The sequence below is a fragment of the Sturnira hondurensis genome, unplaced genomic scaffold (genome assembly GCF_014824575.4).
Source record: "Sturnira hondurensis isolate 20B ecotype Veracruz unplaced genomic scaffold, ASM1482457v3 Scaffold0005563, whole genome shotgun sequence".
Classification (NCBI taxonomy): domain Eukaryota; kingdom Metazoa; phylum Chordata; class Mammalia; order Chiroptera; family Phyllostomidae; genus Sturnira; species Sturnira hondurensis.
The window spans coordinates 5486852-5512694 of NW_028078194.1; the positions used below are offsets into that span (position 1 = coordinate 5486852).

Genomic DNA, 25843 nt, shown 5'->3' on the forward strand with positions numbered 1-25843 from the left:
TGCAGGATTACTTTGTATGACTACATCACATTTTACTTATACATTTCACTGTTGCTGGGCATTTGGGTTGTTTCCAGTGTGGATGGTCTGAAAGGGATATTTTGACCATGAGCTTTGTGAGATCTCCTGGAGGTTTCTTTTCTTTTTTAAGAATATCTATTTGTGTGAGACAAGGAAGAAGAACCTGCCGTTTGAAGGCAGGCATGGGATCCCGCTCAGGGTCTAGGATCTAGACCAAGTCCAAGGAGCCCAGTGCTGCTGCTCACACTTTGCCAAGAGGCAGCGGGCCACCCAGGGCCTCCAGACGATGAGAACGTTCCTTCCCAGACACGTACGGACCAGCTCTTTCCCAGTTTTGCTCACCTCTTTGCTATGTATATGGATCAAACAGCAGAAACCTTTATCATACTAACAATTCCTCGTTCTTTGAAGAAAATGACTTTCTTAGGCATGTTCCTATGAAGATGGCCAGATAGAAAGGAGGCAATAAAATCACGCTTGCCTTCCCCCCAGATTCTTCTGGCCCAAACAACATAGGTTTCTGACTCAGGGAAGGCAGCTTTTTTAAGTTTCCAAGCAGACAGGTCCTTTTTGTGCACATGCGTGTGTGCACACACCCAATGGAAATCCAAGGTTAAGTCAAGGAGAGCTGTTTTTGCTCCTCTGACCACCAGGACTGTATTTCCCAATGAATGTCATTGAATTTTTCATATTTTTAAAAAGATTTTGTTTATTTATTTTTAGAGAGAGGGTAAGGAAGGAAGAGAGAGAAACAGGTGTGCAAGAGATACATCAGTTGTTTGCCTCTTGCATGCCCCCGACCAGGGACCTGGCCCACAACCCAGGAATGTGCCCAGACCAGGAATAATACTGGCAACCCCTCGGTTTGTGGGACAGTGTCCAACCCATTGAGCCGCACCAGTTAGAGTTATCGTATTTTCTTTTTAGCAGAAACTCTTATCAAGCCAGCTTATTAAGTCTTATTTTTGCCTATTTTAACACCATTGTACTCAGGTTATGAGTTTTGTTAATGATCAAGTAGAAGGCAAGCAAACCTAGTGAAGAAGATCCCAGACTAAGGAGTCAGACAGACCAGAATCCTGCCTTGGGTAGGCGTCTTCTAAGCTGGGTAACCTGGAACAAACTACTTACCCCTTCTGAACCTCTGGTATTCTCGCAGGTTAAAAAGAAAAAAAAAATAAGAAATCTTACTTTGCAAGTAGATCAAATTAAATGAAAAAATGTATATAAAATATTTAACACATTTCATGACACAAGAGGGGAAATTAATACATAATAAAGATTATAGCTGTTGTTATTAAAAATACAACTGATCTGTTATGCCTATGATCACAATATTGCTAAATATAATGCTTTGGAATATAGCTATTAAAAATTACGTTATGACTTTTAGCATTTTTATATTTCCTATGCTAATTTGACTTCATAGTGTAACAAAAATTATGTCCAGCATCAGTGAAAGGCTCTGTGTTGTTCTTACTTCTGGTTATAAAACAGACCAATTTGCATCTCTTTCCATTAGGTTTATAATTGGAGATTTGCTGGAAACGGAAAATGACATCTTTGAGCAGCCCAAAGAATGGGACCCTCATGGACTAGAAGAGCCTCAGAAGGCCTTTGACCATGGGACGGAGCTCATCCCGTGGTACGTCCTGTCCATCCGAGCTGATGTGCACCAGTTCCTGCTGCAGGGGGCCACAGTTATCCACTATGACCAGGACACACACCTCTCGGCCCGCTGCTTCCTCCAGCTCCAGCCTGACAATAGCACCTTGACCTGGATAAAGCCCACCACTGCCTCCCCGGCCAGTGCTAAAGCAAAACTTGGTGTACTTAGTAACACATCTGAACCTGGCAAATTCCCGCTATTGGGCAACGCTGGATTAAATGGCCTGGTGGAGGGGGTCTTGGATCTGTTTTCAGCGAAGGCTGTGTACATGGGACACCCTAGCATTGATATACACACTGTGTGTGTTCAGAACAAGCTGAGTCATGTGTTTCTCTCAGAGACGGGTGTGACACTGCTCTATGGCCTTCAGACCACTGACAATAGGTTATTGCACTTTGTGGCACCAAAGCACACAGCTAAGATGCTCTTCAGCGGGCTGTTGGAACTCACCAGAGCTGTGAGAAAGATGAGGAAGTTCCCTGACCAAAGACAACAGTGGCTGCGGAAACAGTACGTCAGCCTCTATCAGGTAAGGGTGCAGCCCTCCCCTCCTTCCTCAGTAGCATATTCTCAAGGTATAAATGGTGTAAGAGCACACTTGGCAAGTAGACCCTCGGGGCTCATTCTCTCAGCTCTGTCACTTCCTCCCTGAGTGACAGTGAGCAGCCTTTACTTAACCTCTGTGTGCTCAGCCTCTGATCTCCGAAATGAGAATAACAGCATTACCCACTCATAGAGTGGTTACGAGGTTTAATTTAGTTGATACATGTAAAGCCATCATGTAAATTCATATGTATAAAAAATAGTGGTTTCTCACACCTGGAAAGAAACCAGTTAATTTAAAAGCATTTTCAATTAAAGTTTCCACGGAAAACACTGTAATCTGAATACTTTTGTTATTAATTAGGAACCGATACATTGGAAACCTTCACTTTGGGAATAAAAATCCTGCTTCATCACCTACGTGCTTCCTATGCTAAGTGACTCTCAGAGAGTTATGTAACTCTGTATTTCTGTCTAACTTATAACTTTTAATGTCAAAAGAAACTTTCCCACATGTGAGCTAACTCATACGTGGAGTTCCGCCTAAGCCGGTTTGTAGTGGCCGCAGCCCTTAGAAGGTAGTTTCTCCCAGTGGGCTGCTGAAACTGAGTTTCTCATTAACCCTGAATTATCAGGTACTGTAACAGCCCCCCCGGCCCCGCACCATGTTCAGGACTGGCAGCAGGACTGAGCTGAAGGAGGTGGTGGGGGGAGACACCATGCTTGTGGAGGGAGGAGGGCAGATATGGGAAAGTGAGTCGTAAACCCTGCCCCAAGGCAACGCTATTGCTAGCATTGTCCAGTGACTTGTATCGAAGTATTCAGTTTCTCTTCTTTATGCTTTTCTATCTTTGGGGAAAAATTATCTTTACTAGTGTCGTGGAATAAATAGAACTGTAACTTAAATTAATAAAATGACCGATTTTATGTATTTTTCACAGTTCTAACATGTTTCTGACCAGTGAAAACATTTCTTCTCTGGGAAATGTTCAGTGACAGTCATTCCGTAGCCTTCTAATCTAGGGTCATGAAAATCCATTCAACTTGGCCACAAATCAGTCTTAGAGATACAGGGAATTGTTCTGCCTTTACACTGTAACCACTTAGTTCCACGCAGGGGTGGAGGGATGGGGACGTGGTGGGTAGAAAGGAGGGGTGTAGCTGGGTAGGACCGAGTCTGCTCCACGTCACTTCCTGTGTCTCTGCTCCAGCAGCACCTCTTCCCTCTTCCCATACGCTGTTCATGGTTTCAGCTGGTACCTCCTTCAGCAAAAACTGAAGGTTGACAGGGTAAATGAGAAACCAACTACACTTAGTGGGTTAATTCTGTTACTTTATGCTATACACTTGGGAAGGAAACAAATGGAGCAAACAAATCACATAGGTTTTGGGATGGTTGTAATTGAGCTCCCTGTCAACCTTCAGTTTTTGCTGAAGGAGGCACCAGCTGAAACCATGGACAGCGTATGGGAAGAGGGAAGAGGTGCTGCTGGAGCAGAGACACAGGAAGTGACGTGGAGCAGACTCGGTCCTACCCAGCTACACCCCTCCTTTCTCCCCACCACGTCCCCATCCCTCCGCCCCTGCGTGGAACTAAGTGGTTACAGTGTGAAGGCAGAACAATTCCTTGTATCTCTGTCACTCCTGAAAACATAGGTGATGTTCTTCCTCAAATGCTGGTTTTATTTTATTTTATCTTCACCCAAGGACACTTTTTCATTACTTTTAGAGAGGGGAAGGGAGAGGAAGAAACGTCAGTTGGTTACCTCCCATACACTCCTGGACCTGCGATCATATGCGCCCTGACAGGAGCTCAGACACACAACCTAGGTGTGTGCCCTGACTGGGAAGCGAACCTGCAACCTTTCAGTTATGGGGTGACACTCCAACCAACTGAGCCACACTGGCCAGGGCAAAACTCTTTTCTACATGAGTCACCTAGGAAGATAGGCACCGTGTCTTCCAAACAGAGTTAAGATTTTTTTTTTAAGTAAAAAAGGCTCATCATACAGACCGTTTCTCAAAATGTCTCAGAGAACATCAAAACGATGCTATTTTGATACTTAGAGAACAGGAAGTCAATCAGGGGTCCCCAAACCCCAGGCTGCTGCCAGTACCAGTCCATGGTGTGTTATGAACCAGTGACACAGCAGGAGATGAGTGGTGGGCATGTGGGCGAATATTGGCTCACAGTACCACCTGAGCTCCACCTCCTCTCTCTCTCCCCACCTCCTCCTCCCAGCCCCATCTGGGGGAAAGTTGTCTTGCATGAAACCAGTCCCTGGTGGCAAAAAAAGCTGGGTACTGATAGGCATCATGGTAGAGGCCCCTCTTGGTGACTTATAACAGGTTTAGCTCATTTAATGCTCTGATAAGTCCTAAGTATAAAAGAAACCTATTTAAATATATCTAGAAGTTATCCAATTCTAGGATTATTTATGAAAATTCTAGGATTCTTACAAAGTTATTTAAATGGCCCTAAAAGAGTATTTCTTTATTTCCTAGTTTGGAAAAGGCGTGTATAGAAAATAATGTTTCTAACATTGAAGTCCTTTTGTGTGGTGAACACATGTGAAGTTACCTTCAAATACAAGTATTTTAGCAGTAGTGCATGAAAATTGATGTAATGGAAATAGTAACAGGAGATAACGCAAAAGACAAGAAGAAATAGTAGCATTTGTAATGAAGCCTAGGAATAAAATCAGATAGTCATTGAACATTAGGATGAAGGAGCAGGCACACACACACAAAACATCTTTACTATTTACAAAGCCAAGTCCATTTACAACCACTTCTTTGGAACTACAAAGGAGGACTAGCCTTAAAAGTCTTCAGAAAATAAAGGCAGTAAATAGAAAGTAATTTTTAAAGAGCCCCTTTAGACAACCTGTGAACTATCAATATCTTTAATTCATATGCAACTTTTTGTAGTTTTCTTAACTGGTTTTCCTAACTTATAGAGAAAATTTTTTACCATTGTTAATTGAAAAATTATTATTCAATTCAATAAATAAATAAATCTTTGCTGCTACTCACTACATGTTAAATTTAGTTGTCTTCGGAGAAGCAGCTGTTTATTGGAGATCATTGCCTACCCTTTGAATATGTTTTTGCTGCTCACGGCATCATAATACGCATGGTGTTCTGAGTCCCTTGGGCTCTCTGTTTTTAGATTTTAGTCACTTGGGAGGATGGCAGCCCAGACTATTTGAAGTGCTCCCCAGAGCCCTCCAAAGTGAGTTTTAGGTATGCCACATATTTCAAGTCAGACTGTCCCAAGTCTGACTTGATTTTACATTTTGTGTATTCTGTGGAAAGCCACAAAAAGTGATACAATAACAAATAGGATTGATTTTAAATGGATTCATACACATACATACAACCCCTGAAAGTCCCCCAAAGCCTTAATTTGCAGAATACCTCTTAATGAATTTTTTTACAGTGGTAATTCTAAAACATAACCTCTAAAACTGGAGAGAAAACATTTTTTTGTTAACCCCAGTTGAACATGTCCCTGTTAAAGCTTATCACTGGAACTCAAGAGGGATGTGACCGGGACTCTAGAGGATGTGATGAAATCCCCAGCAAAGAGTCCTGACAAGTAGAAAACAGGGCCACTTGGGTGGCCAGACTGTGGTTCTTCTGCAGCTGCCTGGGCTCTTCCACCCCTGGGAATTTCCTGGGAGCCATGAATATGTTTACTTCCTCGTTGCTTGCTGTCCCCTTGTGTTCAGCGTGTGTTTGTTTTTACAGGAGGATGGACGGTATGAAGGCCCGACTTTGGCTCACGCTGTGGAGCTGTTTGGTGGCAGACGGTGGAGTACTCGAAACCCCAGCCCTGGGACATCTGCAAAGAGTGCCGAGAAGCCCCACATGCAGAGGAACAACACCTTGGGCATCAGCACCACCAAGAAAAAGAAGAAAATCCTTATGAGGGTAGAGTGTTACTTGTTTGTTAAGCATTACACCAAATCACCCAAGACCATCAATGTATGTTCTACGTCACCATAAATGATTTTAGGTCATTTGGTGTGGGGATAGGATGAGGTAAAAAGCAAATGAAGTGCAAGGGCTTACCAGGTACCTCCTGGATGCCAGTCCCATACCAGGAACTGAGTCAAAACCAGGAAAAAGTCAGGTTCTGTAGAGGGACCCAGAGTGTGAACCAACACAGTGAGACCTAATAAGTCATTGTCAAGCAGCCTGCAGAGAGAAGGAAGATAGAGGGCTGAGAGGCAGGCAAGGAAGACTTCACTGAGAAGTTGATAGATGGGTCTTGAAGGTTGTATAGGAGTTTACCAAACAGACAACACAGGGCAAAGCATCCCAGGCGGATGAGGCAGCAGAGAAGCATGAAAGATTCAGCTTGGTCAGGAAAGCACATGTGGTTCTGGGCTCATGCTCCGAGCTAGAGCAGGGACTCTACTGGGGCAAAGAAAGGCTAGAAAGGAATGGGATCATATTATGAAGGGCTTAGAGGATCCACTAATGATGTGGAACACAATTTAAAACATATTATCAAGAGGAAAAACCTCTTGTTCCTCCACAAATCAAGAATAAAGAAAAGGTGGTACACCACCACCCTGCCCCTGCAGAGCTGATCCTCCACAGAGGGCAGAGGTTCTTGGTCAGTGGCCACAGCCAGTCCTTGCAGCTGATTGGCCTGGGAAAATCTCATTGACCTGCCAACAGCAATCAAGGCTCAGCTACAAGAGGAAGTTGTACTCAGCCCACACAAAGGGCATGCGTTGAATACTCAGCTTGGGTGATAGGGGTGGCTGTGCCACTGAACCTTACAGGACACCTACTACACTAGGTCATGTAACCAGAACAGGGAGTCATAGCAGCTCTACCTAATACATAGAAACAAACACAGGGAGCCTGCCAGAATGAGGGAACAATGAAATATGGCCCAAATGAAAGCATAGATCAAAACTCCAGAAAAAGAACTAAGCAAGCTGGCAAAGTTCAAAAGCCTGTTGGTGAGGTTGCTCAGGGAACTTAGTGAGGACTTCAACAGCATGAAAAAGATCAGTTAGAAATGAAGGATGCACCAATTAAAATAAATAACAATTTATAGGGAAGCAGCAGTTGAGTGGATGAAGCCAAGAATCAAATCCATGATTTGGAACAGAAGGAGACAAAAAAACAATCATAACAACAAGAAAAGAGAATTTAATAAAATGAGGATAGTGTAAGCAGCCTCTGGGGCAACTTCAAGCATTCCAACATTTGCATCACAGAGGTACCAGAAGAAAAAAAGAGCAAGAAATTGGAAATCTACTTGAAAAAAGTAATGAAAGAAAACTTCCCTAATTTGGTGAAGGAAATAGACATGCAAGTCCAGAAAGCACAGAGAGTCCCAAACAAGATGGATGCAAACAGGCCTGCATCAAGACACATGATAATTAAAATATCAGAGGTTAAAGATAAAGAGAATCTTACAAGCAGCAAGAGAAAAGCAGTCAGTTACCTACAGGGTAATTCCCATAAGACTGTCAGCTGATTTCTCAAACAAACTTTCCAGACCAGAAGGGACTGGCAAGAAATACTCAAAGTCATGAAAAGCAGGTACCTACAGCCAAGATTGCTCCACCCAGCAAAGCTATCATTTAGCATCAAAGGCAAATAAAGAGCTTCCCAGAGAAGAAAAAAACTAAAGGAGTTCCTCATCATCGAACCATTATTATGTGAAATATTAGAGGGACTTATTTAAGAAAAAGAGGACCTAAACTGTGAACAGTAAAATGGCACAAATATATATCTATCAACAATTAAATCTAAAAGATAGACTAAGCAAATAAGAACAGAGAGAGAATCATGGATTGCAGAGGGCATTTTTATAGTTGCCAGATGAGAGGGAGAATGGGTGAAGTGGTGAGGGGATTAAGAAGTACAAATGGGTAGTTACAGCCTAGCCATGTGGATGTAAAGTACAAGAGAGGAGATGGAGTAGCCTGAGAACATACGCACATGACCCATGTACATGAGCAATGGCGGGAGGATGGCCTGAGGGGGTGGGGAGTGCTGGGTGGAGGGGGGGAAGGGGGAAAAATTGGAACAACTATAACAGCATAATCAATAAAATATAATTAAGGGAAAAAAAGAAATGGTGCTATATACATACAATGAAATATTCCATTTGAAAAATGGAGGAAATTCTTTTGTATGCTACAACATGGGTGAGCCTTAAGGACATTGTCCCGAGTGAAGTAAGGCAGTCACATAAGGACAAATACTGCATGATTCCACTTGTCTGATGTACCCGGGGTGGTCAAAGTCTTAGAAACCAAAAGTGGGATAGTGGTGTCCAGGGACTGGGGAAAAGGGAGAAGTGGGGGTGGTTGAATGGGTCTAGAGTTTCAGTTTTATAAGGCGAGAATGTTCCAGAGATCTGTTGCACAACAAGCCACATGGAGTTAGCACTACACTACTGTACTCTTAAAGATGGTTAAGATGGTAAATTTTACGTTATGCCTTTTATCACAATAAATACACATATATTAATCACTCTGTATTATATATTTCATTATATTCATCATCACTATAACATGATAATATATTTTCTCCATGGTTACCTAGAAAAAGTGTCACTCTTTGCAGATGGAAAGCCATCGATACCTAAGTTGAATTTCATCTGCTATATAATTCTGTCTCAACACAGAGATTCCAGGGTCATGTGCCTCCTTTCATGGGCCCCGTCCCCTGAGGAGTGCTGCTTTATAGTGAGGGACAAATGGGGCAGTATTCCATGAGAGTACTTAGCCTTTGCGTGGGTCTTTAATGGCTTCACTGGGGGGAGGCAGCCTTGCAGGTGGGTCCATCGGAAAATCGTGACCGGCCCGAACTAAAGCAGTGATGGGAGAGAAATGCAGAATGAGAAACACTGTGCATTTTGTGTTCCCAGGGGGAGAGCGGAGAGGTGACCGACGACGAGATGGCCACCCGGAAGGCCAAGGTGCACAAGGAGTGTCGGAGCTGGAGTGGTTCTGACCCTCAAGACATTAACGAACAAGAAGAATCAGGTAGAGCAGCAGCACATCCACAGCTGAAGCTTTTTGGAGGGAAAAATTTGCATTTGGGTTTAAATTGTGATTTAAGGATGGTGGGCATTCTTAACATTCTTTATCTTGTTAAATATACTTACCTTTGTTTTAACTAGATGATGGAACCATCACCTTCTAAGTGCACTTCAGTGTACTTAGAAGAAAATTCTCCTTACTTAACTCGCCATTATTAACAGGGAATATTAGCTATACAGATACAATTTGATGAGTCACACACATGATTCTGAACCACAGCGGGATATTAGAGCTTTCTAAAAAACGTCTGGATGCCTTGGCCACACCCCGCGTGGTCCGGATGCTGTGGCTGGGATCTGTACATTTTAAGCTCCCAGATGATCCTCATGTGCGTGAGGGTTGAGAGCCCACCGGATGAGTCCGCTCTTCAGAACACTTCGATGCGCCCTGTACAGAAATTGCCTGTACAGAGTGATTTGCCCAGACATTCAGAAGCATCTTTGGTTTTTATTTGATTTCTGAGGGAAAGTGTAATTGGGGTCACTGTCTCTTTTCTGTTTGTCCCTCTCACAGAGGCGAATGCCATCACAAGCCCGCCTAACCTTCTCCCTTCCAGAAGAGCCCACTCTCTGACCACGGCCGGGTCCCCTAACTTGGCTGCTGGGACGCCATCTCCCATCAGGCCAGTGTCCTCCCCTGTGCTGTCTTCAAACAAGAGCCCGTCCAGGTGGGGCCTTAACATGATGAAACAGAAGGACACTTCACATCACTCAAGTTGTGTAGCAAGGGGGCTTCTTCCAGTGCTCTGTGCAAAAACTGCCTCAAAGTTTGACTTAACAATTACATTGAGAACTGAAAGACCCCAATTTTTTAATGTTCCTAATTTTTTTTATTTTGTACTCCTATCTTCTCGTATTACTATAATTGCTTTTAATTATGTGACACGTCAACCCTTCAAAGGTCAATAGCAATAACAAACCTGAGCTGAGATTCTTGAAACTAGCACTGTCCAGTATATTAGCCACTGGCCACAGTGGGGAAAGTGGCTATTTAAATTAATAAAATAAAATGCAGTTCCTCAGACACACTGACCACATTAAAAGTGTCTCATAGCCACAGTGGCTTGTGGCTACTATACTGAACAGTGCAGAATATTTCTATCACTGAAAAAAGTTATATTGAATGGCACTGCTAAGTGAAGAATAAATTAAGTTTTAAAGTAAGCTGCTTGGCCCTTTGCTAATGGGTGAAATATATTTAACACTCTTCTCATATATAACATATACATGTGTAGAGAAATGAATGTATTATATAGCAAGTTGGATATGTTTAGATAATTTGAAAGCTGGTATTATAGTAAATTATTTCATAAGCTCTATGCAAATTACAGATTTAAAATAACACCTGCCCTCACAGAAGAAATAATATTAAAATGAAAACCCTCCAAAGAAATCAGAGTGCCACACGGTTTTCTTCAACCCCACCCTGAAGTTTCCGAAATGCAGAGATTCCAGACAGATCCAAGATAAACGGGCACTCCCGTTTGTCAGGGAGAGAAAAGTGGGTCTATGCAGACATTGGCTTTGGAAACATTAATTACACACACACCACAGCAAATCATCTTTTAAAGGGAGCATTCTTTCACACCGTGAATAATGAACATCATAATTCATGCTTTGTACATTGAGAACTCTGTACTTGGTAAAACTGGGTCAAGGGTACATGGGAATTCTTTGTGTCACTCTTGCAACTTTTCTTTAAGTTTAGGTGTGTAACACAGTTAAAAGCTACAAAGAATCACAATTCTATATATTATATTTCAGCCTGTACAGCATCCCAGGTAAATAAAATAGCCAAGTACCTGGGATTCAGTAGCTTTCCCCTTTTTTTCAATCATTTACGAACAGGAGAAGGAAGGTCAGAATAATGGAGGAAACTCTAGTTAAGAGGTAGAAGTAGAGAAACTAACATGTCAGATGCAAGACCACAGGGCCTCACAGGAGGCCAAGGACCACAGCCCACCAAGCATTCTAAAACAGAAGGAAAAGACAAGGCAGGAGAAGAAAAGTCAGCCCAGATGCTGTTCTAGGAGAAAGCTAGACTGAGGGAAAGAGTGGACGGATGGAGTTTCCTAGAGTCAGAGGAAGTGGGTGCCTACAGACCATGGCTGAACTGGGGACTAGAAGGAGGACAGGGAATTACTTGTTTAAATGCAAATGATAAACCACTTCCCAGGGCCTTCTTCCTCTTCCTGCAACTCCACCCTCTGTTTCCTGTGTGTGTGTGGGGGTGGGGGGGTGCTCTATAATTTTTCCCTCAAAATAATATAAATCTAGCCTTTTGTAATATTCTGAACCTCAGATGTCAACACAAAATAATTTTCCATGAGTAACCATTATTAGCAGGATTGAGAGTAAATAGGGTTCATTACAATATTCTCTATACTTTCTTATATATCAAAATATTTCTAAAATGAAAAATAAAAGACAAAAATAAAAATGAAAGAAGAAGAAAGATCCTGTTCACCGATTTGGCGAACAACCAGCCAAAACATTTCTCATACTGTCCTGTCAGGGAATCAGTGTAGAAAGTGAAAAAATGTTGTGAAATAACCAGCCTGAATTTTTTCATCTAGTTAACTGATATTTTTATATTGAATGGATACATTCTTGGCAGGTGCAAATATGATCCTAGATAGAGTTGGCTTATTGCCATTCTTAATATTTTTCTGACTCACATTTTCCATTAGTATAAAAACCCTTCCCTGTTTTCATCTAAGAACTGCTTAAAAAAAGGAAAAAGAGAACACGCTGATACATTCAAGATATTCTTCTTAAATTCATTTCTGTAATTCGGAATATAGGGGGAAACATGCATAATTTTCTTCAGGTTCTAACAGTGATTTGGGGTTCTTTTTTTAAAATGACTTTTCTTCAAAGACACTGAATTTATTTACATTTTCCTCCAATTAACCTGTGATTTCAAAGAACTGTTTTGATTAGTAGAAGTATATTAACCGCAACTTTATACCCTTATTGAATAGACTGCGAACATGAAGTGGTTTCAGTGTATAGCGTTTTATCTCTGACATAATATAGATTAGTTCTGAGAGCAATGAAAATAGCCTCCACCCTATGACGTGCAGTCCATCTTTCTGGTCCTGTTGCTAACCAGAGAGCGTCCGTTAGGGCAGAGTGGCAGAAGGGGCCTCGTTCTGCCCGTCAAGGCCATGTCTTTGTTGCAGTGCTTGGAGCAGCAGCAGCTGGCACGGGCGCATCAAAGGAGGAATGAGGGGCTTTCAGAGCTTCATGGTTTCCGACAGTAACATGAGCTTCGTTGAATTTGTTGAGCTGTTCAAATCCTTCAGGTACAGTGTGCTTTCTTCTTACCCTTTCTCAGTTCCACATTTTTGCAGCAGTACTAACAGGGGGGTGTTCTCATTCCTCGCCCAGTGTAAGGAGCCGCAAAGACCTGAAAGATCTCTTTGACCTCTACGCCGTGCCCTGCAACCGACTGGGCTCCGAGTCCACCCCACTCTACACCAACCTGACCATTGACGAAAACACCAGCGGTCTGCAGCCTGACCTAGGTCTGGGTAACAGTTTAATCTTCCTCTTGGAGACCTTTCTATCTTAAAAAAAAACAGGATTAGAGAGCCTATCACACAAACCTTTAGCCTGTCATACGTGGTGTGCTGTTACCTGGGGCATGGCAAAGCACATGAAGAATTTTTTCAAGGTGTCATTGGCATTTGAGACAAGGACATGTAGGTCTGTCACGTATTTCAGGATATGTAACCAACAGAGCCCTCCAGTTATTCTGGCAGCCAAAAACCCTTTCCTGCTCAGTTCGAATGTCCATTGGGTGTGCGGCATGTCCCAGGTGAGAACCACCAGTCTCTCCCCTGCCTGCAGGCAGGTGGGTGCTCAGCCTCAGGCTGGGAGTTGCCTACACTTTAACAGTGAGAGTCTTAATGGCCTCAGCATCCAGGACGTTTTCCCAAGTATGTAAACCAGAATGTCTAGTTCTACCCCACTCACCACCCCCACCCACGCCAGCACCCCTTATGCATTTTAAAGGCTATAACCTTTCTCTTCCGTTCTTGCTGGAAAATATAAACACAAAAAAGCAAAAAAGCTGTCCTCTTTTATGCAGTTGCTTTAATGCTAAGAATATTAACCCTTTTCAACTTCAGTCCTCAGATAGGCGCATGACTATAGGTTAGTCAACCTGTGACACTTTTTAAAAATTTAATAGGTTTTTCTTAGAGCAGTATTAGATTTACAGAAAAGAGTGAAAAGCACAGATTTCACCTATACTCCCCCCCACACACAGTTTCCCCTATTATTAGTATCTTGCATATTTGTTTCAGGAAGCCAATACTGATATATTATTGTTAACTGAAGTCCATAGTTTACATAGTGTTCACTGTTTGTGTTGCCCATTCTGTGGGCTTTGACATAAATATAGTGACATGTACCCACCTTTACAGTATTATACAGAATAGCTTCACTGCCCTAAAAACCCCATCCACCCTTCTTCTGAGCCCCTGGCAACCACTGGGGTTTTTTTTATTATAGTCTTCATAGTTTTGCCTTTTCCAGAATGTCATATACTTAGGATCATACAATATGCAGCCTTTTCAGACAGGCTTCTTTCACTTAGCAGTACACATTTGAGGTTTCACTATGTCTTTTCATGGCTCAGTAGTTCATTTCCTTGTATAGCTGAATAATATTCCATTGTATGGATTTAGCACCATTGTTCATTAACCTGTGGAAGGACTTTCTGATTGCTTCCAAGTTTTAGCAATTGTAAATAAAGCTGCTGTGAATATTGTGTGTAGGTTTTAATGTACATACAAGTTTTCACCTCATCTGGGTAAACACCAAGGAACACAATTGCTGGCTCGTGTAATAAGCCTATGTTTAGCTCCGTGGGAAGCTGCCAGACTGCCTTCCAGAGTGGCTGGAATTAAAATGAGTGGCCACACCAAAGCTAGTGTCAGCGCAGAGCAGCTGGAGCCTCGCTGGTGGGAATGTAAGGTGGTGCAGCCACTCTGGGAGGGAGTTGGGCAGTTTCTTACAAAACTAGTCATACTCTTACCATTCCATCTGGCAACTGCACTCCTTGGTATTTACTGAAATGAAGACTTACGTTCACACAGAAACCTGCACACAAATATTTATAGTTATGCTTTTAAAGTACAGAAAAACTATCATTTTAAAGGGCCATCTTTAGTCTCTGAAAATATAAAAATGTAAGTTATTCTCAAAAACCGAAGTTCAAATTCTCCGAGTGAATGTACATTCAGTTCCCCTCTAATACCAAAGCTCGTGGGCTTTCAAGTTCATCTATCTGGCTCTCTCTTAGTTCCTTTTATTTATTAGTTGATTCCTTTTATATTCTTCTACTTTGTGAAGTTAGGAGTAAGCACTGAGTGTGATGGCTTTGCTAGACAGATTAGTAAAGAATTTCTCCAGCTTAATAAAGCCACAACACCATTATCTCCCAGATGAACTTTGTGAAAGATGCTGGCTAGTTTGTCCATGTTCTGTGGGTGGTTCCGTTTCAGATTTGTTGACCAGAAATGTCTCGGATTTGGGGTTGTTCATTAAGAGTAAACAGCAGCTGTCAGACAGCCAGAGGCAGATCTCTGACGCCATTGCTGCTGCAAGCATCGTGACAAACGGCACTGGGGTCGAGAGCACATCCCTGGGCATATTTGGGGTTGGCATACTGCAGCTCAACGACTTCCTAGTGAATTGCCAAGGAGAACACTGCACGTATGATGAAATCCTCAGCATCATCCAGGTATGTACCTCTTCCTTGTGCATGCATGTGTAAAACGTGACTATTCTAGTTATTTTCTGCTAAATATGTACTCTTTCTATACTTCTTTTCAAAGACTCTTAAGTTTGGGGCAGAAATAGAAGGGGTTTTTTTTAATACCACATACATGAGTTCTTATTTAACATATAATTAACATAGGTCCCAAGCCTTCAGTTACTCAGGGTCTATGATAAGCAGTCAGTACATGATTCCTTCTTGTTGTTCTAGCACATGCAATAGAATTAGTAGTCTAGGTTTTCAGTCTCTCTGATCATTTAACCAATATTTGTCAGCTCCTACTACGGGCCTGGCTCTGTTTAGGTCTTGGGAAAAAAGCAGTAAATAAGATCAAGTTCTGGCCCTCACTGCAGCTTACATTCAAGCGGGTGAGGCAAACAGTAAATAAATAAAGATATAGGCAGGGGCAGAAGTGGGTTTACAGTTGGGTGTATGTGAAGCACACAGTTTATTCTTGTATTATTATTTATTAATTATTGCATTATTTTCCATATGAACAACTGTAAACCGACTTCTGCCCAACCTATATAATGTAACTTCAGGTAATAGTGGGTTCTGGAAAGTACTGAACAGCATAAACGGACAGAGTAGTGCCAGAGGGGACACTTGGGCTGACAGTGGGGGGACGCTTGGGCTCCGAGTGAGTAAGCTGTTGAATGTCTGAGGAAGGAACTTTCCAGACAGGGAGCAGCAAGCTCAAAGACCAAGGCAGGAGCGAGCTCGGGGTTTATGAGAAACAATAAAAAGCTGTGTCATGGTTGCCACATAAGCCAGAGGAACGAGGGCAGACATGATTTCAGACAGGTAGGCAGGGGCCCAACCATGTAGGCATTTGGGCCACAGAAGGAGCTTGACTGACGTCCATAAGAAACGGGAAGCTAATGGAAATTTTTGAGCAGGGAAGTAAGTCACACGCCTTGATTGCTGTTTGTAAGAGGTCACTCTGACCACTGGAGAATGAACTGTGCTAGGGAAGGAGCGGAAGCAGAGAGGCTGGCAGGAAGCTTTCATACGTAATTCAGGCAAGATACGGTGACGGCTGCAACTAGAGTAGGTAGGAGACGGGGGCCTGAGGGGGTTCGGTGTGGCTGCGGCACAGGCAGCAGAATTAGTTTAGGTTTTCAGTCTCCCTTTTCAGTGGATTGAGAATCAGTGGATTGAGAATCAGTGGATTAGCTCTCCGGCGATTGGATTTAATCACTGGAAATATTTAAAATGTAAGATTATTCTCGCATGCTGAGTGCTCACTGTAACATTACTGAGTACAAGCACCATGCGACGTGTTCTATGGGCATCGTCTAGAGCCACCTCTCACTGGCTCTATGGGAGCTGCTATTATTATCCCCTTTTCACCCGAATAAACCGATACCAGTTGTTTTCATATCAATCAGCCTAATCTTTTCTTTTGCTCTCCTTGTTCTCTTATATAAATATGCCTTGTATAATAAACTCGCTTATAACAAATGTTTTCTTTTGGACTAAAAAACTACATCTTACCACTACGTAACTAAATTAGTTCAAATATTTGGTTTAGGTGTTTCCTGATGAAAACAGAACAGCTTTAAAAATGATGTGGTGGCTTTTTTTTCTTCCTCTTAGTTTCCCTTACCTAAAAAACACTCTTTTTGTATCCCTTGCAGAAGTTTGAGCCTAGCATTAGTATGTGTCACCAGGGCCTGATGTCATTTGAAGGATTTGCAAGGTAACTTTTAAAATATCTTTTGTCCATCATTTAAAAGTATGTGTTTTTCCCCTGCAATCCTAAGAAAATTTGTTCCCTCCTAGGTTTCTGATGGATAAAGATAATTTTGCCTCAAAAAATGATGAATCACAGGAGAACATTAAAGAATTGCAGCTGCCCCTGTCCTACTATTACATTGAATCTTCACACAATACCTACCTCACGGGCCATCAGCTCAAAGGAGAATCCTCCGTTGAACTCTACAGCCAGGTACTGAGAATTCCACTTGGAATGTGGTCATCTTTAGACCTTATTTACATAACCCCCAAAGTCACAAAAGCCTGACCCCAAACTCCTGCGAAGAACTTAGGAACTGCTACATGTGAAATGTTAGGAAGTATGGTGTGTGGGAAAACAGCCTATGTACATACAGTTGTTTTCTTTCCTTCTTTTTGTTTTCTTTTTTCCCACTATCTATACTTAACCTTTATTCTGGGCAACCAAAGAAACAGAAGTATTTATTTGAGACTCATAGCTTTTAGATCCTAGTTAGTCTGACCTACTCCTACTAAAATTAGATTTTCCCATGGGAAAGTGATCTAATCATTTCCCTAAATGCTAAATAAATCAATATATTGTAGTGGGAAAGCATAGTAGAAAATGCAGCTCTCTATGAAGTTATTCCCAAAGTATTGGTTGTTTTGCTTTGCAATTTGTTACACAAGCAGTCCATCCCTATGGTAACCAACTTAAGAAAAAAATCTGCACAGACTGTAGGCTCTGTCCCCACACTTAATTCAAGGGGATGTTCTTGGAAACTCAGTAGGTTCTCTGGACTAGAAAGAAAGCACATCCTTTTGACCTATACATCCAACTATCAACGGTCTGAATGTCAATTGCCTCCTGGTTATATTGCCTGCAAATTCCTAGTGTCTGCTGCCTGTTTTCGGAACTCGTACAAGAATGTTGTGCTGTACATATTGGCCCTGCATCCGCATGGAGAATTCCAAGGTTAAAGAAGTTTGAAATCCATTGTTCTCAGGAGCAAAAAGTTAAGGGAGAGAGAGAGAATCTCTCCCAAGAAAACAAGCAAAGGCCAATTAGATTTTATTCCTACTTCACTTCCCTATTTGATTTTAAAGAGTTTTTTTTTAACTTGTTAACATTACAACCCAAGTAGAGATTGCTACAGCTTTTGAATAGGTACAAAAGCCCCTCAAATAGATTTACAGATGTGATTAAACCTAGTATGAGCCTTCCTTTAATTTTATTTCTTACCACTCTCTTCCTCAGCTCTTCTAATTACCTCCTAATGTTACTCTATGGGATAGAACAGAACTGAGAAAAACCCTGTTTTCACCTGGAATTTCCAGCTCTGTTTTTTCCTTTCTAGCCATTCATAGAGACATTAAGGTGGACGTGCTTCCCGGTGTGACAGGCACACCACACAGATGGAGCAACCTTGTGTTTCACTGTCATCCACACAGCAATTTGCAGCCTCAAACAATGTACCTCTAGAAACCCTAGCTGTAGGGAGAAACTGATAACCCTGGGATTCTAGGCCAGAGAATGGCTTCCAGCTGGGAAGTTTGGTCACCCAGGAAGATTGAATGCTGCCTGATGTGCAATGGGAAGAATCTAGAGAATATTTCACTACAAAAATAATAAAATAAGAGGGATTCCACTACCTGAGTTTTGTTGCAGAAACTCTAGTGGCCACTAACCCCCAGTATTGAAGTGCTATGACATAATTATGTGGATTCTTAAGGCAGCGGCTTGGCCCATTTGCAGATATATTCTGCTCTTGGTGCAAGTTACTCACTCAATACCCTTTCAAGACTTTCTTAAAAGATAGTCTACAAATAGATCTTATGGAGGAAGAGATTGCTACAAGTAAACATTACTGAGCTACACCCCCCACACCCATGTCAGGAACTCTGCTTCCAACTCAAGATCCAGGACAGCAAAGAGGTATCACTTCATCTACTTCATTGGTAGGGTTTGCTGAAGCACCTTGCTGAAGAGGTTGTGAGATGACATACCAAAGCTTAGGGAGCAAGTGTGCTGTGATTGATTGCTGATGTCTGCTAAGGGTATGGGAGAGGTGAGTTTATGGATTATTGCCATCCCTGCTCTAGAAGCTGTTCTAGGATTAGACAACAAGGCAAATCCTTGGTAACTCCTTGCTTATATACTCTTCTTACATCAGGGCTGTAAAACTGATGTAAGGGCCGAATGTAATTCGAGGACAAAGGGCCGAATGTAATTTTAGGGCAGTGTAAATGTAACTACTCCTTAACTGTTAGGGAGTTGAAATACATTCGACCCTTTGAAGGCAAAGGCAAGGCTGATGTGGCTCCCAGTGAAAATGAGTTTGACACCCCTGTCTTACATGCTCTATGTTCAGAGCAAATATATTAGCCAGTGGCAGAATTTGGATCTAAATGGAAAGTTTGATCCTGATTGGCTTTATAGAAATGTCTGGACAGTTAATTAAGGAATCAGTGGCCGCATTTCCTCTGCCCTCTGGCATCACCTCCACTGACAGCTGCCTAAATAGAACTCCAGCCTGGCTCTCTCATTTCAGCATGTGCCATGTATATATAGGTCCCTTGAGGGGCAAGAGTTGCTGGGACAATGGTCAAATGCTTTTCCTATCAAATTTTACTTTCCAGTGGTATTCAGCTCTGGTAAGGACTCTTTCCAACTTAATCTGTTCTGATTCATTGTGGCCTTTGGCCAAGAAGCAATATTCATTTTAGATCGCATTTCCTTCTGCTTTAGTCCTGAATGTGAACACTGGTATACAGAATCATGTGCTGGATTTAATTGGAGACCTTATCACCATTTGCTCATCCGGGGTGGATTTCTACCTTGATCACACAGGTCCTCCTGCAAGGCTGCAGGAGTGTAGAGTTGGACTGCTGGGATGGAGATGATGGGATGCCCATCATTTATCATGGACACACACTGACAACCAAGATCCCCTTCAAGGTAATGCTTCATAACTTAGTTTAAACCAACTCATAAACAGTCATTATCTTCATTTGTCATTTAAATCAGTGACTCTATCAAATGATACCTTAGGTCAGAGGTTCTTGTCCTATAAAGACCCCACAGAATTGTTTACAGTATTGTGTAAGATTCACACATGGTCACTTTTCTGGGAATTGACCTAGAACTCATTAGATTCTCATTCAACCAAAGTTTAGTTATCACTACCTTAACTAGTTTTCACATAATAACACTATTGTTGTAATATTTACATCATACGATGATATATATGAAATTCAGGTGCTGTTCCTGTGCTGTACGAATTAAAGGTCATTTGTCATGGTGTCCTGCTAACAGAGGATAGCATGTATTAAGAGATGATTCAATAATTAACCTCATAAAGTGTTGAGAATTGGTTCTACTTGGGGAACTAGTCACCCAGGAAGACTGGTCTCATTGGCTCATTATTTCAAATTCTAAGTAGTTTGTTAGTTCATTGTGTAATTACTATCCTCATTCAGAGAGTCTTTGGCTATGTAATATCTTTTTTCTATGAACTGTGGCTTGCCTGGGAAAGAATATTGTTATTTCTTAAGCCAAGCAGTGAAAGACAAATACCATATGATCTCACCTGTAAGTGGAACCTAATCAACAAAACAAACAAACAAGCAAAATAGAACCAGAGACATTGAAGTAAAGAATAAACCGACAGTAACCAGAAGGGAGTAGGGAGGGGATAATGGGAGGAGAAGGGGGAAGGGTTGTCAAGGAACATGTATAAAGGACACCTGGACAAAACCAAAGCGGGGGTAGGATCAAGGGAGGGAGATGGGGATGGCTGGGGTGTGGGGGAAGTGGTGAGGGGAAAATGGAGATAACTGTACTTGAACAACAATAAAAAATGTGAAGAGAAAGAATACTGTCATTTCTGTCATAATTGGAGATGATGGCTAAAACACATTTTGTCTTTAATTCATTTTCCTGTTCAACCCTCTTAAAATTCTTGTGCTTTACACTGAGGGGACGAGAAGTTGATAATCATCTTTCTACATGCACATAAATATATGTGATCTCTGACTATTGTTGCCCCAAATAGATTATAAACTCCTTGAGAGCAGAAAAGTATTGTATGCCTACTATTTTTGATGCTGTAACTAAAACAGTATATTTTACCTACTGTATGTACAATATACATATATTGATTTGTTAAATTCACCATGCTGATAACTGTTCTGTATAGTAGTGAACAGAACTCAATATGATCAGTGTAATGGCTTTATGGAAAATAGCCTTATTCTCTTGCTTAATTTGAAAATACAAAAACCACTTTGGCCAGTCTTCTGAAAACAATAATTTAGATGCTTTCTGAAGCTATAAGTACCTGGCCCTCTGACATCCTGGACAGATATCTAATGAAATATCTAGTAAAACAGACTCTAATGAGCTGTTTCGTCTCTCATAGGAAGTGGTTGAAGCCATTGATCGCAGTGCCTTCATCAACTCTGACCTGCCAATCATCATATCGATTGAGAACCACTGTTCATTGCCTCAGCAACGAAAAATGGCAGAAATTTTCAAGGTAAGAGTCAGGATGGTATCTTGGCCTTTGTCTTGCCATTACTGTTGAGTTCTATGTGAATCTTCCATGGGCCACACTACACCTGGACCTCAGCCGTGAAGCATGTACAGTTTAGGGTCTCTCAGACCTGAGAAATGGGGGTATCCTGGAAGCTTGGGCTTTCCATGACAGTCCGTCTTTTCAGCTGGAGTAATAGAAGCATTGTTCTGAGGTCTCCTTCAGAGATAAGGAGAGGCTAACTCTCCACTGCTTCTGGAACCACAAGACAGGATGTTCCCTGTCCGCCATTTATACAAAAGCCGAAATATCTCAGGGTGAATAATCGTCTCATGGCCCACACCACAGATGCAAAATGTGGCAAAGAGCTCAGACTAGCCACACCACTTGCTATGTTAACACTGAACCCTTCTTCCTATACAAGGAATCTATAATGCAGATTTAGGAGCAAATTTTTTTTTACTTAATTATTGTTCAAATACAGTTTTCTGTCTTTTACTCCCATCCCAACCCCCCCCCCCGCAGTGCTCTCCACCTCCCTCCCATTCCCCACCCCCCTTAGTTTTTGTCCATGTGTCCTTTATACTTGTTCCTGTGAACCCTTCCCCTTTTCCCCTGAAATTTTCTCCCCTCTCCCCTCTGGTCCCTGTCAGCCTGTTCTGTATTTCAGTGTCTTTGGTTATATTTTGCTTGCTTGTTTGTTTTGTTGTTTAGCTTCCTGTTAAAGGTGAGATCATATGGTATTTGTCTTTCACTGCCTGGTTTATTTCACTCACCATAATGCTTTCCAGTTCCATCCATGATGTTGCAAAGGGTAGTAGCTCCTTCTTTCTTTCTGCTGCATAGAATTCCATTGTGTAAATGCACCGTAGTTTTTTGATCCATTCATTTACTGATGGGCACCTACTTTGCTTCCAACTCTTGGCTATTATAAATTGTGCTCCTATGAACATCAGGGTGCATAGGTTCTTTTGGATTGGTGTTTCAGGGTTCTTAGAATATACTCCTAACAGTGGAATTGCTGGGTCAAAAGGCATATTTATTTTTAGTTTTCTTAGAAAATTCCATACTGTTTTCCACAATGGTTGTACCAGTCTGCAATCCTACCAACAGTGAACTAGGGTCCCCTTTTCCCCACAACCTCTCCAACATTTGTTGTTTGTTGCTTTGTTTATGATGGCCATTCTGACTGGTGTAAAGTGGTATCTCATTGTGGTTTTAATTTGCATCTCTCTGGTAGCAAGTGATATTGAGCATCTCTTCATGTGTCTCTGGATCCTCTGTATGTCCTCCTTGGCAAAGTATCTGTTCAAGTCCTTTCCCCATTTTTTAATTGGATTGCTTGTCTTCTTAGAGTGGAGTCGTGTGAGTTCTTTGTATATTTTGGAGATTAAACCTTTGTCTGAGGTATCATTGGCAAACATGTTTTCCCATACAGTTGGTTCTCTTTTTATCTTAATACTGTTTTCTTTAGCCATGCAGAAGCTTTTAATTTTGATGATATCCCATTTGTTTATTCTTTCCTTTATGTCCCTTGCTCTAGGGGACATATCAGTAAAAATGTTGCTGCGTAAAATATCTGAGATTTTCCTGACTATGTTCTCCTCTAGGATTTTAATGGTGTCATGGCTTACATTTAAGTCTTTTATCCACCTTGAATTTATTTTGGTGTATGGTATAAGTTGCTGTTCAAGTTTCATTTTTTTGCACATAGCTGTCCAGTTCTAGGAGCAAATATTTCATTAGACTTTCCCCTTCCTCCACTGGCAGAGGCATTTGTGGAAACAGGTCTCTCAGTGGGAGGGAGGGACACAGCCTGCAGGAAATTTCTCAACCACTAGTGCCAGTAAAACTGATTAGCCTTTCTTAATGTCCTCCCTTTGCCATCATTTGGAAGAATAGTCTCTAAACTTTTTTGATGATGTACTCCTAACAGTAAAACACTAAAACATGTATTCATATTGTGTGTTTGATTTATTTCTAAATTATTTACATATCCTACTTACTAACATATTTTGTATATTGTTTAAAACATGTAAAAAGTAGAATGCAAAAGGGAATGACAGGAAAGATAAACTAAAAAAATAACTTTTAAATACTGTTACTTATTGATGGTAGAAAAACCTTTGGCTTTCATAAAAAAAATTTTAAAGTGACTTTATTATTTATTTATTTTCTAAAGTTTTGATGCGATTGAATATGCTTCATTATTTCTGCCATTTTACATCTTCTGAATCAGGAGATTTCTCCTTGTCCCTCAGGGACCTTCATGAACAGCCCCTGACATACAGACTGATTCTGCCTTACAGACTGAGTGAGGGAGCCATTTCCAATCCACACACGAAACATTAATAAGCTTCCGTTTTTGTTCCTTTTTAATTAAGAATAACTAAAAATAGAAATTGCTGTATTTCCTCCGCTCACTCCAGTGGATCACCCTGTGCCTGCCCCTGCTGCCCCTCCTGGAAGGACACACCTTCCACTTTGGAGTCCAAGTGTCAAAGTCCTTGTGAGATGGTGTGTGTGGTTCTCTCTACCAGATGGCAAACTCTCCCGTTACCTTTCAGCTGGGTCCCTGCTCCATACTCACTTCAAGTTTTCTATCCGTTTGACTTCTTACCCACGCCTGGAATGGGCCATGCGCTACAAACCACAGCTTCTAAATGAGTCTCTGTTTGCTTTACTGCACTAGACCTCAGAGCATCATCCTCCCTAAAGAGTCAGAGCTGCCCCATCCGAAGAATGGCCCAGACCTCCCTCCTTCTAACCACCTCCCTCCCTCCCAGTAAGATACACCCTTTTTCCTACTTCTTCTTCCTAGGATTTTAAAAACAAGTCACTGGACTACAATAATTGAAATTTAGACAAAAGGCACTGGCTCTGTGTTTTCTTTATTCTTTTTAGACTGTGTTTGGAGAAAAACTGGTGGCTAAATTCTTATTTGAGAGTGATTTCTCAGATGACCCCATGCTTCCTTCACCTGACCAACTTAGAAGGAAGGTGCTTCTTAAAAACAAGAAGCTAAAAGCTCATCAGACGCCGGTGGATATCTTAAAGCAAAAGGTACTCTTCTCCTGCTAAAGAGGTTATTGGTATGCTATGGGCCCAGAACAAAGAAATGAATGTCATTCTGAGCTTCCAGATGACCTGCTGGAAAATCAGGATTTGAAGATTGAGTTTCTTTGAATGATAGACTTAATATTTGACTTTCCATTTTATAGATCGATAAGTATGCTCATCCCATTCACCTAAAATTTTATTTTGTGAAATCGAGCTCCCTTGTAGAATGTACTTGTTATTAAATTTATTCTGAGTGGGACAATGTCTGACTCTTGTCTCTGGACCTGGACTTCACAGCTGTCAATCCCATGGCAGCTGCCAGAATCCCCTGTAGGGAGAGCCTTCTCTCGGGAGACTATCTGAACCTGGGACTGTGACCCTGAGGTCAGAGTGGAATCCTAGTAGCAATAGCCCTACGGTCCCAGCATGGCATTTGGCACAGGGTATCACTGTGGCTTGTGGACTCCAAGGAACTCACATGCCTGACTCACCCATGGAGATCTGCACCCCAAGCACCACGATCCCACCTGTGTAGGAAGGCCCCGAGCCCAAGGGTCCCTAAAAAAGGTCTAGTCCAAGACCACTGAGTCCATATGCCAGGTTGCACTTATTTTCCCGCAGAATGACAGCTGCCAAAACGCTTTGTCCTATTTAGGAGGGCACTGTTGGCCCTAAAACACCACTTTTGAAACTTACAGCAGCCACAAGTTGCTACAGCAACCTCAGTGCCCCGCGGGAGTGGAACGAGGCAGCTCCAGCAGCAGGGACGGTCCTGAGCTAGAACTAGACTGTGCCTCTGGATGTCATTTCCTTCTGTGCCATCATCTCCAAGTCTCCAGGCCCTGCTCCAGTCCCATGTTAGTGGTTTCCAGAAAACAGAATTCAGCAGAAGGGAGGAGTCTTTTATAATTATGAGCCCAACAAATTTGTCCTAAGTCCTTAGTAAAAATGTCAAGTCGAATTGAGTCAAGTATCCACTGTGACCTAGTTCAGTAGTCAATTTGAAGCAATCCTAAAAAAGCTCTAATTTGTACAGCTCGTATGTGTCACATGATATCAGAGAAAGAGCACTAAGCAGGGAGCTGAGATACCAGGTTCTAGCCACTGGCTCTTTCAGAAACTCACCATGTGACCATGGAACAATGTCTCTGGCCTCTGTTTCTTTATCTGTAAAATGAGAATGTTATGGTGGCTAACCTCAAAGGACTCTCCTGACACTAAAGTCCCACAAAATCTCTGTCCAAATGAATCACAAGACCCCTGTCAGGATGCAGACTGCTCCGTAAACATTTGCTAACCCACTTTGCAGCCTCCATGTCCAGTGTTTCTTGCCATTCTAGAATGTTAGTGCTTCTCCCAGGGTCCCCTTGGAGCATGCTGTTATCTGCTGTTCCAAAAAGTACCAGGGTGTTCTCAGATTGTCCAAC

General features: G+C 41.9%; 1 protein-coding gene across 2 annotated transcripts in view; it reads left to right on the forward strand.

Moving 5' to 3' along the window:
• The window catches only part of PLCE1 (phospholipase C epsilon 1), a 343613-nt gene that overhangs the window by 269409 nt on the left and 48361 nt on the right, over positions 1 to 25843 (forward strand). For both annotated transcript variants that reach the window (XM_037047396.1, XM_037047397.1), the window contains 12 exons: positions 1544 to 2219; positions 5987 to 6169; positions 9141 to 9258; positions 9829 to 9982; positions 12500 to 12622; positions 12708 to 12844; positions 14831 to 15069; positions 16746 to 16807; positions 16891 to 17056; positions 19673 to 19780; positions 21243 to 21359; positions 24261 to 24419. In XM_037047396.1, coding sequence (XP_036903291.1) covers positions 1544 to 2219; positions 5987 to 6169; positions 9141 to 9258; positions 9829 to 9982; positions 12500 to 12622; positions 12708 to 12844; positions 14831 to 15069; positions 16746 to 16807; positions 16891 to 17056; positions 19673 to 19780; positions 21243 to 21359; positions 24261 to 24419 — 2242 coding nt within the window. The remainder of the gene's footprint in view (positions 1 to 1543; positions 2220 to 5986; positions 6170 to 9140; positions 9259 to 9828; positions 9983 to 12499; positions 12623 to 12707; positions 12845 to 14830; positions 15070 to 16745; positions 16808 to 16890; positions 17057 to 19672; positions 19781 to 21242; positions 21360 to 24260; positions 24420 to 25843) is intronic.